Here is an 18,103-nt window from a genome sequence, read left to right as displayed (position 1 = left end):
AAAGCCTGCTGCCTACAGCTGTAACAACATATGGTTCACTTAAGAACACAGCTAACAAAATGAAATGTTCATCAGAAACTTTCATGCTGTTTGGTCATTTCTCTAACATACTTCAGTTCCTTCAGTTCACGAACAGCATCATTTTTCTGCTTTCTCATGTCATCCAGATTGCGAAGAGCTTCAGCCAAGTCACTCACAGCTCGGTCTCTCTCCCTCCTTAAGTTGTCACACAAAGTTCTTCAAAAGAAAAAGGTTTCAATCTAGTTACTTAAAACCCTATTAAAGTAAACTGGTTTTACCACATTGTATAGTTAATGTAAAATTTCAAAGAAAAAGGATAAGGAAGAAAAAAATGACGTATGCTAGGTCTTAATTTTTTATCTCTTCATCCCTTTCAGAACTTTATTTCTACTTATCCTCTTTAAACTAGCAGAAAAAAACCTTATTTAAGTATTTTTCTTAGTCCCTTAGATATATTTAGTAGCAAATACAGTGGATACTTTTTGTGCACGTCCCCACAGGCAAAGAATTATGTGCAGGACTAGAGCTACAGCAGGATTATTAGTACAGCATGCCTAAAAGATGGCACGATTGGCTATTCCTACACAGCAGTGCTGTCAGACTCAAGGGTATTTACTAGAGACATTTTGGTTATGAAAGCACAGAAAACAACAAGGACCTTGTAAGGTGCCCTCAACATTTTCTGAAAAATGTCACATGGTGATATGACAGCTAATGCAGAGGAAGTGCTGGCAAAACCCAGCCATGCTAGAACCACATCAACTGCAGCAGGTGTTACAGAGATCACTCAGGTATCATCTAGCAGTTGTTTACCGTATGCTTTCCCTTTCTGCAACAATCTTATCCCGCTCTTGAAAGGCCCAATCCCTCCTACACTTGGCTACTTCTGCTTCCTGGACAGCTTCCTTTAGTTCTTGTGACATTGCCTCATATTGCTTCCGAAGCATTTCAATTTCTTTGTTTGCTCTTTCTATGTCTAGAGTAGCAGAATCTTGTATCTAGGAATTAAGAAACACAGATAAGTATTTTAGGCACAATTTTTAGGTACATATGCACAAACAGCTTTTACTATCTGTATGTTGCCTGATGTATTCAATTACTATGGTTTCATGAAAAATACTTATTTATTTTAGTAGCAACTTTGGAGGGTGGGGGTGGGAGGAAAGATAAAACTTACTGTAATGCATTTCATCCAGTAGCACACAAATTTGTTCAACTACATGAATAAGAACCCTCACTTCAAAATAACATCAGTGAACGTTTCATATTTCAGACATGACATTCTGTGCTTCAATCTTGTTCTGCTTAGCAGACAGAAAAAACCTTCAAGTGTACTTAGAAATCAGATGCATATAGAATATATAGACCACACATATTTCCTGCATTAACATCTGTTATTTACCCTGAGACAACAATCCCAAGACTTGGCATCCTTACAGGTCCCTTAATTCCAAAGCAGTGAAATTGAAGAGCAATGGAATTGAAAGAAAATTTTTATTTAATGCTTCCTGTTTTAGATAAGAATTACTTCATTCTTCAGTTGACTTGTCCCTCCAAAATTCCCTATTTTGAACAAGAGCGATGGTGACAACAGTAAGACAAATACACAAAGAAAACTCCACGCTTGCAGCACAATAACATAAGCCAACTACAACACTACAGCTCACTAGAAGCTGTGGGCCTGCAAAAACTGCGTGTGGTTAATTCCAAGAGTATAAATGAAACTAATTATTCTAGACTCACAGTTTTACAATTTGGTTAAAATGCAAACTTTCTCTATTTATGTTTACAATCAGAATCTCAATATGAAGCACAACTGCATTTCCTCCAAACAAGAATTTCTGTCAGTATGTCTTGAAGAACATACATGCATATGTTTATATTTCAGAGTGACTTGAGGAAAAGAGGGAAGACTCCCAATGTGCCCAGATCTTTAATCTCTTGCAAGTTACTGACCTAACTAAACTAAGAAAGAAAAAGGCATCAGTAAAGACTTGCAATACCTGACGGGCTTGATAATACTCCCTTAGCAGATGGTCTCTCTGGATGATAGCTTCTGTTCTCTCTTTCCTGGCAACATCTCTTTCTTCCTTCACTGTCTCTATATCCTTGCAAGCTTGATCAAGTTCCTTCTGGGCCTCAGCTTTGTCCTTCACTTCATGACAGTATTTTTCCAGTAACTCATTCCTCTCACAAATCGCTCGATCTCTTTCCACTAGAGCAGAGTTCAGTTCCTAAAACAAGATCCATTGTTTGCAGTGGGTTAACTTCAGAAGGGAATAGTTCATTTTTCCAAATGAAGACATGTCATGACACCTTAAAAGTCTAGAGTTTACCACTAAGTTCTGAAAAATGGGGGCAGATCACATTACATACAAGTACTAGCAAAGAATATTAAATGTTTTATTAAAAACATCACACAATCACATGAGCACAGTGCTTTGTCAAAAGTAAGCAAGATTTTGGGAGCACTGATAATGCTGAGGAACCTAAATGAGAAGAAGTTATTAACCCGACTTGATGTCTAAAAAAACAAAAAAGTTTTCAAATATGGCAAAGGGTAAAACTATATTGCAAATATTTTCAAACAACTGCTTCAATTGTACAGGACTGAAATAATTTAGAAAACCCAGCTACATAAGCATATTACAGCTTCTCCATAAGTTTTAAAGGAACATTGAAGTTATATGCCATTAAAATACCAAGGTGCTATAGAATGTTGAAGATAAAACTACAATATTCTATAAAGCAGAATGACAGCACATCTTAAGTGTGGAATTCAACTGCATTGTAATAAAAACAATAAGGCAAATGTAGAAGTGTTCTAAAATAAAATCTGCCCTTCTAAAATAATTTAAATAAGACTTCCCATTAGAAGAATGGAACAATCCAGTTTCATGCCACTACATTTTCAGATGTCTCAGGTCTCTAGAAGCATTCAGTCAATGGCTTCAAAGAAGTCCTCTTATACACAGGCACTCCTAGCTGGAAAATACTGATGTTTTGATTGCTAAAAGCTCACCAGAGACAGCTGACATCTCAAAAGCAAAAGAAAGAAAGGGTTGAAGTGCTTAAGGATAGAAAGACACCATGTCATTAACTTGATTTTCATTCTATTTATCTTTATAGTTTGCAAAGAGTAAAATTGAATATTTAAAGCACAGATGACAATTGCATTTTGCTGTACTAACAGAATCATTTTTGAGATGTGTATCTAATTAAGGCTATTAACAATGACATTAAGAGTGCCATTTTTGCTGTAGAGTAGCAGACAAGCACTGAATTAATGACTCACTCAGTAAGTGAATCTCAATTACCATCCAAGTGCTTTCAACATCAGTAAGACCTTCCTTGCTCAGTAACTCTGAAGAGAGAAAAATTCCTCAACTATCTGTTGGTGCAGACAAGTTTTAGTATTGAAAACAGCATTTTGCACAGTTTAACTACAGTTTGTATAAAATGTGCATTCAAATGTGTGCATAAAACTTACACAAAAATATTAATTCTTTTCCCACAAGCAGCTGAGATGAAAGTCACCAAGGCAGAGGGAAAGTTCTCAGCATGACCTTCACTAAACAAGAATTTACAGTCTTTTAAAGTGATTAGAAAAAATACACACTACCACAGTTTAATTCAGCATGCTCAATATAAACCATCTGAACAGGAGCAGCCATTGCCTCCTGTGGTCAGTGGTGAAATTTCACCTCTGCTTTTTTCCTACAACATTTGCACAAAATTACAACTACACAGCACAGAGGAACGTGCCATTTGGTACTGACTAGAATGGCTTCTGTTTGAAAACAGTAGAGCAGTTTGAGTCAAATGATTCTGAATTTGTGAATTATTTTTATGTTTTAAGGAAGTTCTCACATCTGAAGATAACATAAGGACAAAACAGAACAGATCTGTTAAACTGAGGGGAAAACCGACTACCACTGAGATGAAACATAACATTCTAAGCATTTCCCAGAGTAAAAGATTATGCCAAACAAAAAATCCACCATTGGAGAAAGGAGAGGGGGAAATCTCTAATATCCAGTCCCGGTGGGTTCATGAGAACTTACTCCAAAATTGTCCTAGAGTGCAATATAGTGCAAAATTAGTGCAAAAGTAATGAGATTTCTTTTATCATTTATAAATACCAGAAAAATTGTACATTTTAGATGTCTACTGAATCAATAAGTTTGGGCACGTGTGACTAATAAAAGCTTACATGTCTAACTTGGAAATGAACTGACCTCATCAGTAGCTGCTCAGATATAATGTTTTTAAAAATCAACCTCTTCTCCATTTCAGTTGGTTTACAATTTCTCTAGAACAGCAAAGCTACACTAGCAAACACAAGCTTCAGGGAAGGAACTGCATTTAAAATTATGTAAATGGATTCAGTGCTGTTTTTAAACAATCAATGAGCACTGCAAAATTGGGCACTTAAAGGTGCCATATATCACATGGAAAGTGAGAGCCACTAAGTTGCCTTTTCACAGAGCACCAGAACACTTATGCACTGAGAGGACAAGCCCATTTACAGGAGACATATTTCAGGATACTGTTTCGAGTGAATTGATACATTGGTAGATACTTTTTTTTTTTAATGTTTCAAACATTTTTCCTAACAAACCCACAAAATCCCTTAAGCATTGAACAGGGCTGCAGCAAGCCAGCACTACCTGACATAAGAACATACCTCTTCACAAGCAAAAGAGCCACAACTACAGGAAAGAAAAATGGGAACAAAAAGACATCTCAAGTATGACTATTTTACACCTTTTAGAATATTACAGCAGCAGGTATTTCTGCTTTCTGAAGGGCCAGTTCTGGGGGTGAAGACAAGTACATGTCTCTGCCTTGCCAGCACCACACTCCCCAGTCCTAGGCTCTTGCTGATTCTTGTTCAAACACCCTTTAAGACAATACCCATGTATGTAGAATTTTAATTCCCTGCCCCTTAAGGCACTTTGGCAAATTACTCATAGTGCCACAATGACAGATATAACAAATTGGAGAAGAATGACTAATTGTGGCTATTTCCGTGAGTATTCCTAACTAACCCTGATCCCACTGAAATCAATAGACATTTCAATTGGCTTAAAAGCTTTGATGAAAGTAGAAGAGGTATGAAACATACTAAAACCTCACTCTCTGTAGAGCTGAATTACTGAGCTGACAAATATGAAGGGCTGGAAAATATGACTTCTTAAAACCAGAATTTAGTCATACTTTGAAGCTCTGATGCCACATGTCACAGTCCACTTATGTTCCTCAAAAAATGGTGTTATTTATTTAAAAGAAAGCTCCACCCTTAATTTTTTGTAAGAATATTTTGTTCAGATGTAATGCTGTGAAAAGAGTAAAGTAAGATTTATAGGCAATGAATACATTTGCTTGTATCTATTTCATGCTGAATTAAGTATTTGTAAACCAAATAGTCAAGTGAATGCATGTCAGCAGAAATGAAAGTGAGCAGAAAACAGTGTTCTGCAAATCATAACAGCTTCATTCTGGCAGGGCTGTGACATAAGCATTTCAAGAACATATTGCTGAAAAATAGAAAGTTCTGGTTTCACACACTTTAAGGCATGTCTGAATTCTAAAGAAAAAGTCTTCAATATATCCTCTTTAACTTAGAGGCAGTAGAAGGGCAAATGAGTAAGAGCATGCATGTCAGCACAGGCTTTGCATAAGTGTTTGAGATGACTTGATCATGTGCCATCCTAAGCCACAGCAGATAGTATCCAGTGGTTCCTGTAGAGGTTAAAAGTTTAAAATAATGAATATTTAGAGCCATATTATTAGAGAGAGCATTACTTAAGAAGATATAAAAGACTAACACAGCAAAGGAAAGGATTTATAACATGCAGGACAGAATTAAGTCAAGTGTATAGCACATTTCAACTGGCAGGTACTCTGTTCAAACATGGAAATTGACAGTAAAAAGAACTGGTATAGGAAAACATCAGAATACAATTTCCTCTTGGCAATGGATTCCTATTTTCCACTAATCAGTCATATATTACTGATTCCAGCATCAAGAACATATACTCATTTCCCTTCCCCACAAAAACAGTAGCTTCATACCTGTCTTAAAGCTTCCAGCTCTTCACTGGCCACTCGCTTCTCAGAAGAAGTATTCTTCAGCTTGGACTCGGCGAGCTCCAGCTCTGTTTGAAGCTTATCTACCTCTTTGATTACTTGATCTCTCTCACTCATTATGAGGCGGTATTCATTGAAAACCGAATCCCTTTCTTCCTTGTATTTTTCTGCATCCTTGGCTGCTTTCAGCTGCATTGTTTTGAACCTTGTCACCTCTGACTGTAATCGCTCCATCTCTCTCTGCAACTCTTTGTTTTGTGCTGTGGCGTTGCTTAGTTCCTGCTGTACCGATTCAAACCTAAAACCAAGCGGAAACACCGCTAAGACACTTGTTACTCATTTTCATACATTAAGGATTTGGCTGTGTAACCAAATGTGTCCATTGGTAAAACATAACCACAGGAGACTTGTTAGGAAATGTATTCTCTGTGCTGCAAAATACCCATTGCTTTAGGAATGTCAGTGAACCTTAAGGAACATTACAGAATCTCTTTAAGGACTGAACCATAACAGTTACAAGGAACCATTTACGAACGTGGAGAAAACCACTTTTTGTCTTTGGTCTGTGGGAGTTGTGTATCCCCTCTAACAGTCAATGAAAACATTCTTAACACACCACCCACAGATGCTCTCTGCAGCCCTTGTGTGTGCTGATGTCCTCCCTACCCCATGTGGTTAACGGTGTAGGCTGGGTGTGTTCTGCCCGTAGCAGCTCCCTCTCAGTGAAACAAGACTCCCAAATACCTGCAGCCAGAGAACTCTGCTGCCAGCCCAAAGCCCTGTCTCACAGCCCCCCACAGTCTCCAATTCTAACACCATGAAAAGTTAACTTAAGCTTGAGATGATCTTCATTTGCAAACATTCCCTTATTGATCTGCACTTAGTATTTAAATAAAGAGATATATATATGTGGGCTCACCATGAGTTAAAGAGTTTGTTTGGAACAAAGCCTGAGGTTTAACAAAATTCTGCTTGCATTTGACTTCTGTGCCTACAACTAAAAATAAACATTGGTCCTTTTCTCACACGAGTTAAACAATGGTTAAAATTTCTCATACAATTCCAAAACTGTAAATGGGAAACTCTTTTCGTAAGAAAATGCACCATTTCTCCAAATTAGCCTCCCCATCACACATTCTAGAACCTTCCAGAAAATTTTATATAAATACACATGCTTACTCATCACTGCAAGATTACATACACTAGAGGAAAATTTTAGAAAAAAGATTAGGAAGGTATTTGTGATTCTAGCACAATGGAAATAAGATGCTACATTAGAACGGATTAGTCAAAGGTATCAAAATTCAGTTATACCTCCTAAGAGAAGATGAATATTGCTGCTGGAAATGAATTGCTGTGTCCCTTTGCTTCATTAGCATGTCAATCTGTTTCTGAAGACGTCTGTTCTCCTCCTCAGCCTGTTCCAGGCGGCTCAGATCTGTGTTGTGACTGGCGATCTTCTCGTTGTACCGTTTCCTCAGGGCATCGTAGTCCTTCTTCACACCCTCCAGCTTGTCCATTGCGGTATCATAAAGTTTATTTAGTATCTCTGATGATCCATTTTGCTTCATAACCTTAAAAAAATGCCAGAAACTCTATCAATAACATTTATTATTAACCAGTTCAAGAAGTCTGATTTAAAATATATACATATGAAACAAAATTAGAACAAAAAAAATACAGTGACTTGATGACCAAGATGGTAGTGGTAATTTAGGAGATGCCCACGAGGTGGCATTCATGATAGGTTGCCTGTATCCTCTGAATGAATTAAATAATTAAAACTTAATGAGAATAAAATCTGCCCAAAATATGTTATACACTCAGGCATATTATTTTAATATTTATACAGTATTTCATCTGAGAACTTCCCACAGAGGTTTGTGTTTCAAAAAGCATACATAAAAGATGAACAGGAAGAGAAAAATCCATTCAAACATGAATAAAGCCTGACCTGAATCTTAGTTTTAAATTAAATTTACATCAATGTAGGAATCTTGCTGTAAATTGCAACACTGATGATACATGACCAGCAACAACATAAAAAAGCCCTAATGAGTGTCAGCAAATCTAGTTCTTATTCATTCTCAAAAGGCAAAAAATATGCCTGAAAAAAAGCCTAAAGCTTTTTTTTTTTTTTTTTTTTTAATTCTATGCTCCCTTTTTTCTGGTTTTGTCTTTTAAATTGAAATCTGGCCCTGATGGAGCAGTGGGAAGAAACAGGAATGCTCTATGCAGAGGGGTGTCAGGGATTATATAATACTAACATTAGCCTACAGAGGTATATCCCTAACTATCTCAAAATAAAAAGCATTCAAAAACTAGAAGGAAAACAGAAGAAAACATGAGCTCTATAAAAATTTGAAACTCAACACACAGCAGCTATCCTACACAAATTGGCTCCTCATCTTTTGTGTCTTATATTCAGAGTAGGGAGCAGTTTCTGAGCATGGAGGAACCTGGGTGGCAGCAGAGCAGAGGGGAAGGGGAGAGCAAGAGGCTGCCCACTCTTCATTGCCCAGAGGTAGAGGCTAACTCCTGTCATTGTTAATAAACCACTTGGCTACCCAGGCAAGATAGCAGAGCAGAGACAGAAGTTCTGCAGCCTGGTGCTGGTCTCCTTTAACTAAGCAAGATAGATAAAAGTGGCCCTGGAACAAGACTGCACTTGGGCTATTTCCATGCACATCCCAATCCTCAGTGGATTCAGCAGCACGACCTGCACAGAGCTGGACACATGATGAGCCAGCATGCTTCAGTGAACCATTTCAGATAAGCTAAGCACGTGGTAAACTGTAGGCATACGTAACATGTAAATACTCAAGAAAGCTGTTTTCCTGAGCACTACTTCCCAAATGAGTTTAAGAGCAGGTTTGAGAACAAATTATTTAGGAATTCAAACAGAAACAAACCACTTCTCACTGTCCAAAGCATATAAGAAATGTATTTATGTTGACAACACACAAAATAATAAAAGAAAAGCAGGACTAACACACAAGACATTGGATGGAATTTAGCATTAACTTGCTAACACAGATTTGCCAGAGGAAGATGGACACATCAGTGCAATAAATGTCTCCCATTCAAAACCCCAAAGAAAGAAAGTAAATAGTCCCAGCTGGCCCAAGGAACACAGCCATGGCAACATGAAACTCCATATGTGAGCAGAAGAAACTTAAGCTGGTCAGCTGCTACACAGCAAATCCATGACAATCCCACACAAAGAGTAATTTGATCAAAAGCTTTTACTCTCTGAGGCCACCAAGATGTATTTTGTTATGGCCTGACAACGAAACAACACGTCAGAGGGATCAACACAGAGTTAGACTAACTCATAGGAGAAATTACAGGAACAAGATAAGACTTTTGGCACCACATCAAGACACCATGAATCACTCTGACAAGCTGAGAAATAGAGTTACACGATTTTCCCACTAAGAGTCACATACATCATTTTCTTTAAAGGTTTAATCATGATGTTGACATGAGACTGGATTTCTTTAAATGAGTCCTGACAATGATACTTCAGCCTCCTTCTATGCTTCCAGATAATTCCAAACTTCAGGTCAGAATGGCAAAAGAGAATAGCCTTCACTCAGAGGTCTTGCATCCCTGCCTTGCAGACTGGGAAACTGAGGCACAGACCAATTAAGTTATTTGCCCAGGCTGACACAGCAAACCATTTCTGTTATCTTCTGAACCAAACCACTAAACAGTTTCAGACTGTAGTTTCTAACACATGCAAGAGAGTGTTAGAAAAATGGATAAAAAGAAAGAACAAACTTTCACTCCTCTTTGCACTACCTTCAAGCACCTCCTAAAGCACCATTCAGCACATCCAGCTTGCTTTGACCTTTGCCCCTCTTACCCTAGCAAATAATTATTTTGGCTCGCATAGATTTTGCTTCTGAAGCCTAATGTTTGACTTGCAAGTTTGCCCTGTGAATCAGCCTACACACAGTGAACCCAGATACTCTGTTTAACCATTCCACCACATGTTACTGTAACAATTCTAACCAAACGAACAGACTTTTTCCTAAGTGAACAGCGGACCTGATACAACCAGTTGCTGCCTAACATTACTCTTCTTCTAATTTTCAGAGTATATGAACAACACTGGCCTGGAGACAGCCTGTGATATAAAGCTCTGAAATGTCCAACCCCTCCTTTCCTGAAAATTTAGTCTTTTTGTTTCAAGTTCAAAAACATTAATCAACCATTTGTGATTCTTCCCAAAAAATCAACAACCATAGCATGCAAGCTTAAAGTAAGTCCTGCCCCCTAAAATACCCTAGGAAAAGTCATGTTTTTAATAACTTTGCAGCTTCAAGTTACATTTCTGATGCCTTTCTACCCATTTTTTAAAAAATATCATGCAAATACCATCTTCACGTATACTTTTTCATCTCTGCATTTAAATACTCCTTATTCATTTCTTCCAGCTAGACAAAGAAAATCAATTAATAACCAAGATGTCATTGTCTCCCCTAACACTGTACAAGGTGAAGAGGCTTTTTGGGAATGAGTGAGACACTGAAGGCAGCAATGCTGCACACTCAGGTCTCTCTGGGGAAGGAAGAAGCCCCGATCTCCTCCAGCAGACGCGCTCAGGCCGTGGCTCACCTGCTGCTGCTGGCTGCGCAGGTCTGTTATCTCCTTCTGATCCTCGTCGTGAAGCCTCTTCATCTCCTCACAGGACTGCTGCAGGTGATTGTGCTCCCGCACCAGCTGCGTGTTCTTCCTCTTCAGGGTGTCCATGTCCTCCTTCAGCTGGGACTGGTCGCTCAGCAGCCGGCTGTGCAACGTGCTGTCGCGGCACACAGAAAATGCTCTTAGGGTCCAACTTGCAAGGACAAAGTCCTGGAGTAATTCATTTCAAACAGGAGTTTTCTACCAAGAAAGCAACTAACTAACTCAATTCTGCATATCTGTGTATTGCAAGCACCAGGGAAAAAAACCAAACCCAGAAACAAACAGGGATGTAAGTATGAAAATACATGGATGTACACAGCACTCTTAAACCTCATCAGAAGAGATGATGGATTTATGGCACATGTCAATGCCATTTCGTAGCCATTAAAGGCAGGCAGACAAACAAAAACAGCATAATATGATGATCCTTGAGATAATAGGAATTATCCTGCCAGTAATTTCTACTTTCTGCTGAGCTCCTCAGCTGAGCAGTAGCTAAACAAAACACAGACGAAAATGACAAAAACTCTTGCTGTGTGATACTGTTGCAAAAACAAAAAAAAACCCCACCAAACTACCAAAAAACCTCCACAACCAGAAAAACACACTATGCATGTTTCAACTACACTCAAGATAAAAATTTTCTCCAAAGTTCATTATGCCAGCTATAATTACTGAAAGAAATACACTCTTACTTAAACAATTGAAAGCCACATGAGGAGGCTATCATTCAGATTAAAATTCAAACTACAAGCCTAAAATTAGACTAAAGCAATGCTGAAAAAGAGCAGATAAGTCATCTGGATGTATTTTACTACTGCAGATCAAAAAAGTAACTTTTGGATATTGATAGGTATTTCTATTGTTGAAACAATAGAAATATTAGAATACGTATTTATATAGAAAAAGTTTGCATCTAAGATATGTTACATTTCTTCCTTATGAAGAGAAATACCAACGTTTCCTGCACTGAATGAACAAAGCATTAAAAAAATTCCCTTAAAATTTAAACAACCTGTTAAAATAAAAGCATTTTCATAAATTGTATTCCCACAGTTAAGCACATGTAATCTTCACATGTAGGTTATTAATCTGCTGTCATTCAGATTTCAGTGGAAGTGATAAATTCTTTAGAAGGCAAACTTTTTTAAAAAAGAACACAGGATTTTAACAACTACTGCATGAAAAAGCAACAGTTGAATTAAACTTCTGTTAAAACTTCCACAGACTGTCACAAGAGCTATCACAATCACAATATAAGAGAGTAAGAAATTCCATTCTCTTGGATTATATTCTGCTCTCTAGCCTGACAGTAAAATTGTTAGATTGCAACTTCAAATGAGTAATCAGGCTTTACTTTTTTCCCAGGAAGACACTGGGAATTTCTGTCTCAAATTCCTAAAAGTAAAACAGTCAGTCCATACTTGATCATTTCAAATGGCCAGAAATATTTTATCTGATGCAAACATTGATCTTACAATTTAAGAGGAAAAACAGCATTAAAAAATTACTTGATTACCATGTTCTAATGCTATTTGATCTAGCACTGGTACTGGTGAACTCTTACCTTGTACAGCTTTACTAATACTTACTGATAAAAATCTGCCTCTTTTGCTGCTTCTTCACACCTTTTCAGTGTCTTGGTGTGTTGGTTCTGCAGAGACTGTAGGTCTGACATGGCCTTCATACACTGAATCTTCAGCCTTTCATAATCATGATTTGGTTTTGGACTAGGCCTAGCATGGGAAAAGAGTATGAGGTCAAACATCAAGTACTAAAGTGAATGGGAAATTATTATCCAATAAAAAATGCTATCACACAACTGTTGATATTTAGGCTATAATATTTATTAATTTAAATATTGACCAGTTCCCATTAAGATGCAACCACTAATAAAAAGTCACTGACTTGAACTTATATTAGTTTTATATTGAGATGTAACATTTAATAATGGGATAATTTTGTCTAATTATCACTAACATGGCCAAAAATATCACTGAACCTGCATGTCCCTCTCTTCTGAGCAGCAACACTACCCCAGAACAGAACTCCCACTGACACAAGGACGGGTCCATCACAGCAGACTCACTTTCCTGTGCCACCACAGTCCAGTCCCAGTGACAAAGCCCAGAGCTGCAGTGAGGACAGGGCTGGAAGAGGCTGCCCAAGTCAGCTGGGCGTGCTGGGAGACCTGGGCTAAACAAAGCTTCTCACAGGCAGCAGCTGGAGGACCTTGTTTAACTCCCGAGGAAAACATGCTTGAGAGAAAGCCTTCCAATGGGATATCAAACACACACATCTCTGCTGGCAGTTTGACTTGTTTGACCAAGTCATTGTGCTGAATTACACACCTGATTGTGTGCTACCATAGTCTTTCAGGCTACTATAAATAATGAGAAATCATGTCAGACTCTACCTTATAATTTCCTAAGATAATTATTTTTAAAAAATTTGGGTTATTAGAAATCTCCAATGCAACATAATCTCCAACAAGCATTTTTCAGTAAACTGAACAAAATAAAAGCCAAAATGAGGCAAAATAAATTTTTTACTCAAATTTCCTTTGGATGATTGGGAGAGAAATTTTCTAAAATAATCTACGTGGTCAAACAATTGGTAAGCATAGATTATATCTAGAATGTATGGTACTTGTACATACCTTTATTTGTAGATTAGAATTAATTAGATTTGGATATTTTGCTAGAAACTAAATTAGCAGAATTATATCTTCTTTCTTTGTAGCACTAAGCATCTAAAAGAGACTCTGAACTGTTTCTCCTCTGTACAGTCACTGGATTTTTGCTCCATTGAATTTTCTAGTTTCAAAATGAAGCTTCTGACATCTGTCCCTGTATCATCTCCTGGGTTTCTTATAACCCCATAGGCAATGTGAAAAAAACCAAGCAAACCACCAAAAGAGAAAACTAATAGCTCCAAAAGAAAACAATTGCTTTCTAATTTAACTCTGCTTGTTCTCATATCAGATTTGCTCCATTGCTGCACAGATGACTCTTCCTCCCTCAAACCTCAAACTCCTCCAAATGGCTTCTCTGGAAGCACAGCCTGAAAAGCAATCAGAATTTTCTTTGCTTCATACAAAAAATAGCAACATGGGTTCTAGAACTGAAATGCAGCTGGCAATTGAATCAAAATGAAAATGGCTTTGCACTACTGCAGTGGTGAGAGTTGTTAAAAAAATAATAATAATAATAAAAGTACAAAACTTAAAAAAAAGAAATGCCAGCCACATCTGTTTCAGATTTTCAGGAGTGGGGGGTGGGTATGATATAAGGTAATTTTTGGCAACTCAGTTGCATCTGGGTTGCTGAATAGTGAGACCTTCAATTTTAATTCCTCCTTCTTTCTCTAGAGAAGTGTTTCTGGGGAAAACCAAAACAAAAGCCTCTTCCTTGATTAATAAACTTTACCAACAAATAAAACCTAAAATCATGTAAAGTAACCAAATGCTCAAATCATGTCTACAGGGTTGTCTTTTAGGGTATTTTTAAATTAATTCTTGAGAGGTACCAAAAGTAGTGTATTACTCACACACTATTACGGACATCACCACAACTAGTGAACTATTATTTAAAGGAATAGTGACTATTCCTTTAAAATACAGACGTAGTTAGCAAAAGTTAAACTTGATTTGCAATGTTTACATCCTTGACAGGATCATTAAAACACAAGTTATTGATTTAAATTAGACCTTAGGGTGAAATGATTGAAAGTAGATACCATCTGTCCACCACAGTCTTAAATGACAGCATTAATTGGAGTACAGTTTAGCTCTCAGCTGTAACATTTCGTTTACTGAGATCTATTAACAGATGTTCATATTAAACTATTAGGGCAGTCTGAAAGCTATGCTGAAACTTGTTCTACAAGTCTAACATCTATCACATGTGTTTCATATATTGCTCAAGTAACACTGACACTGTTTTTTAAAAATAAAACAAACAAAAAACCCAAAACAAAACCAAACCAAACAACCAAAAAAAAAAGAAACAAAAAAACCCCACAACCAAAACCAACCATCCAAAATGCAAAGCAACATTAAAAAACCCAACAAACCATCTAAAAACATGTGGAGACCATGCTTATTAGTTTATATATAGAAAAAAATATTTATTTATAATAATAATAATTTATTTCTTATTTAGTTTGTTTATTTTGGGATTTTTTTCTCAATTTTTTAGACCATATGGAGACAAGTTACCCAACCTACACAATGAGGAAGGACCAACAATACCACCAATAACATTCTGCATTCTACCTCATCTACATGAAATAAAAGCCACATGGATATCCAAGGCCATATGTTCCACACCAGTGTTCCAAGGCTTTATTGTCTCAGCAAGAAAAACAGGAGTAAGGGAAGGAATATTGGTCAGAAGTCAAGAATCAAAACTGTTGCAAGACAACAGTTCAACTGCATGCAGTGGCTGACTCTTGTTTAAGCAAGACCACCAAACTTTTATACTAAAATGCCCCAGAAAATACCAAAAATTATGATTTCAATAAAGGAGAAATATCAGTTACTACTTTAGAAGCACTTGTTCAAACATTAACAAAATCTAAAATGCTAGTGTCAAAGGCCCAACTGTTTTTCTGATATTTGTATAAGAACTTCAAAAATCCTTTATGCTATAGTGGAATTACCCTGGCCATAAAACAAGGCCATGGCAAGACTGACATTTATCTGATGCTCACAGAAAAGCTAATGCCAACCACAGGTCCAATTTTGTGGGCAATCCTACCTAACAGTTTTCAAGGACTTATCATTTACTATTGTAATTGCAATAACTAAAGATTACAAAAAACCAGACTCTTATGAAAGACAATTTTCGGGATATTTATTTGTGTTGTGGTTCTCTTCTGCTGTTACTATTATGTGAGTAATAACAGCAGGTTTAAGTCCATAACATGCAACTTGAGCATGCTAAATTATTTTTAACTAATTATTCATTAATTATGTGCTTGATCTCCAGCACACATGCACACACACAGCCACTGTCAATCCACAGGCACAGCATGAGCAATCCTACTCATGTCCAGCAGGATGGCACATGCTGATCTGATTCAGCACATCACAATCCACTGCTGGGCTCCTCTGCCATTGCTCTACACTTAGTCAACATTTGCTTGGAAAACAGCTCTCTGTTTTGCAACCTCCTCAGCCAGCACAGCCCAGACTGCAAATGTGCTGTGAGCTGTTGTGAAGCATCCAAGGTGACATGTCAAGGTATGCCTCTGCACCACCTGTGTTTGGTACAGCCATAGTTACAGCAGCACACACAGCCAGGAAAATAAAGCCAGGGTAGTAAAAGTCACCATCCACATCATTATCTCTCAGCTTGCACACTTCAGTATTAAAATTTACCAGGCTTTGACTCCTGGAAGGATGAAGATTATAGTTTTAGAAGAGGAAAGAATCCAAAAAGTAAAACAAATTCCAGTAAGATTTCAAAAACCATAAATGTGTATGCAGATGGGAGCAGTGGTTGCTTTCACACTGAAGGAAAAGAATGTCAATAATCTTCATTCATTTCTCACTCTTCAAATACTTGATTGTTTGGAAGCCAGCATTCTCCATCTAATATGTTATTGTCCAGGGACTGCCCAAATACAAGGTTTATTTTGATGGGTTGTTCTTGGAGCTGTAAACATTCATGCTTTATACAACACACAAATCCTACACTGAAAGCAAAGGATTGATTTGACAAAGAGAAAACTAGGGCAGTCTAGAGGACAGCTCATCAGAACTTTATTAATAGCATCCTGGATTATGCAGAAGATTGTGAGCTATAAAATCCTCTATTCCTAAGCTCTAGTAACTTCAAAGAAGAAATCCTTCTATTTAACTAAGTAACTGGAAGCTGTGCAAAAATGTTGACATTTGACAATTTTTTCCTTTCCCATCCCCACAATGCTTTGAGATGGTTACATAGAACATGATGCTTTTAAAGGAGCCCTCAAGGAGGGAGGAAGGGGGCATTAAGAAGCCACTGAGTTTATAAAATCCCCAGGTTCTAAAAATGTCAGTTCACTGGTTCAAATCTTAATACAGACAAAAAGTTTAATTAACCACCTGATCACATACAGACACAGCTGATGAAGTAACAAAAAACAACAACAAAACATTAAAGTTCATAAAAGGTACATGATGGCAACACCTCCCAGAAAAACTGTTCTTTGCTCTTATTCCAGAATCAGTGACACACAATTTTTTCCCAAGGTTCTATACATATACAGACAAAAAGTGCTCAGTGTACCCAGACACATTGAAACATTAGCAGATCTGTAACCCTTCAAAATAAACTAATTCTATTGCCTACTCAATAAAACACTTTTTTACAATTAACTCATACTCTGAGTACTGTCTTCCTCATAACATGTCAGCCCCCAAATTGGAATGAGCTAGCCAAGCCTGCTGGCTGTTAAATGACTGAAAAAGCATGCTCAGTGAAGAATTCCTTATTCTTAACATATTTCTGCTACAACTTTCCCAACGTATTTTCCCAAGCTGATTTTCCAAAAAACACTTATTCCACTCAGTATAAATCCAAACCCCTCTCTCCTTGCAGAAGCATAAGAATAGCTGAGATATTTTTCCTCTCCTCATTTCTGTTCTCCAGCCAAGTATTCAGAGCTATTTCTCTTTCTTCTCTCTTGTTTTCCAAACACCAAATACTTCATCCACTGTCTTTTTTCTCTTCCCACAACAAAACCCATGAAGTCTAAGCAACTTCTTTGCTTTCTTTTCTCAACACAGAGATGAGACCTTCTCCCCTCAGTCCCACAGAAAAATTGCTGGACAAAGTGGGAATAGGCACTCAACAGGAAGCTCTGAAACATGGATGTGGGCACTTCACCAGGATGCAAGTACGTTACAAGCAACATATATACACTGCAAGCTCCTTATTGTTTTCCAGGCAAGCAGCTGTCAAGACACTTGAAAACACTACTGAAGACTAAACAAAAATGCTACATTTCCTTTCTGTTTACCTGCAGTCATCAAAAGTTGACCCTGGAGATGAAAGTGCAAGTTGCTTGCGCAGCTCGTCCCTCTCTCGAGTCACCTGACGGAGCTGGTACAAAATAGTCTCCAGCTTCTCGCTCATTTGTCTCGTGTCTATCACGGGTGGTGGAGATGATGCTTTACCAGTCGTACCTGATGAAGAGAGACATACTTGGCAGTGAGTAAATGCCTCAAAACAACAATACAACTTCACTAAAGAAATTAATGTTAATTTAAAAAAAATCCTGTATTTCTGTCTGCAGAATCCTGTTCAAA

General features: G+C 37.5%; 1 protein-coding gene across 3 annotated transcripts in view; it reads right to left on the bottom strand.

Moving 5' to 3' along the window:
* DLG5 (discs large MAGUK scaffold protein 5) overlaps positions 1-18,103 on the bottom strand; it is a 96,424-nt gene that overhangs the window by 32,649 nt on the left and 45,672 nt on the right. For all 3 annotated transcript variants that reach the window (XM_015633423.1, XM_015633424.1, XM_015633425.1), the window contains exons 3-10: positions 17,815-17,980; positions 12,399-12,542; positions 10,738-10,921; positions 7,429-7,688; positions 6,100-6,412; positions 2,025-2,255; positions 835-1,019; positions 112-237 (exon numbers count right to left, since the gene is read on the bottom strand). In XM_015633423.1, coding sequence (XP_015488909.1) covers positions 112-237; positions 835-1,019; positions 2,025-2,255; positions 6,100-6,412; positions 7,429-7,688; positions 10,738-10,921; positions 12,399-12,542; positions 17,815-17,980 — 1,609 coding nt within the window. The remainder of the gene's footprint in view (positions 1-111; positions 238-834; positions 1,020-2,024; positions 2,256-6,099; positions 6,413-7,428; positions 7,689-10,737; positions 10,922-12,398; positions 12,543-17,814; positions 17,981-18,103) is intronic.

Source organism: Parus major, chromosome 6 (genome assembly GCF_001522545.3).
Source record: "Parus major isolate Abel chromosome 6, Parus_major1.1, whole genome shotgun sequence".
NCBI lineage: Eukaryota > Metazoa > Chordata > Aves > Passeriformes > Paridae > Parus > Parus major.
The sequence above is the reverse complement of the archived record's forward strand: the minus strand, read 5'-3'. Positions and strand labels throughout refer to the sequence as shown.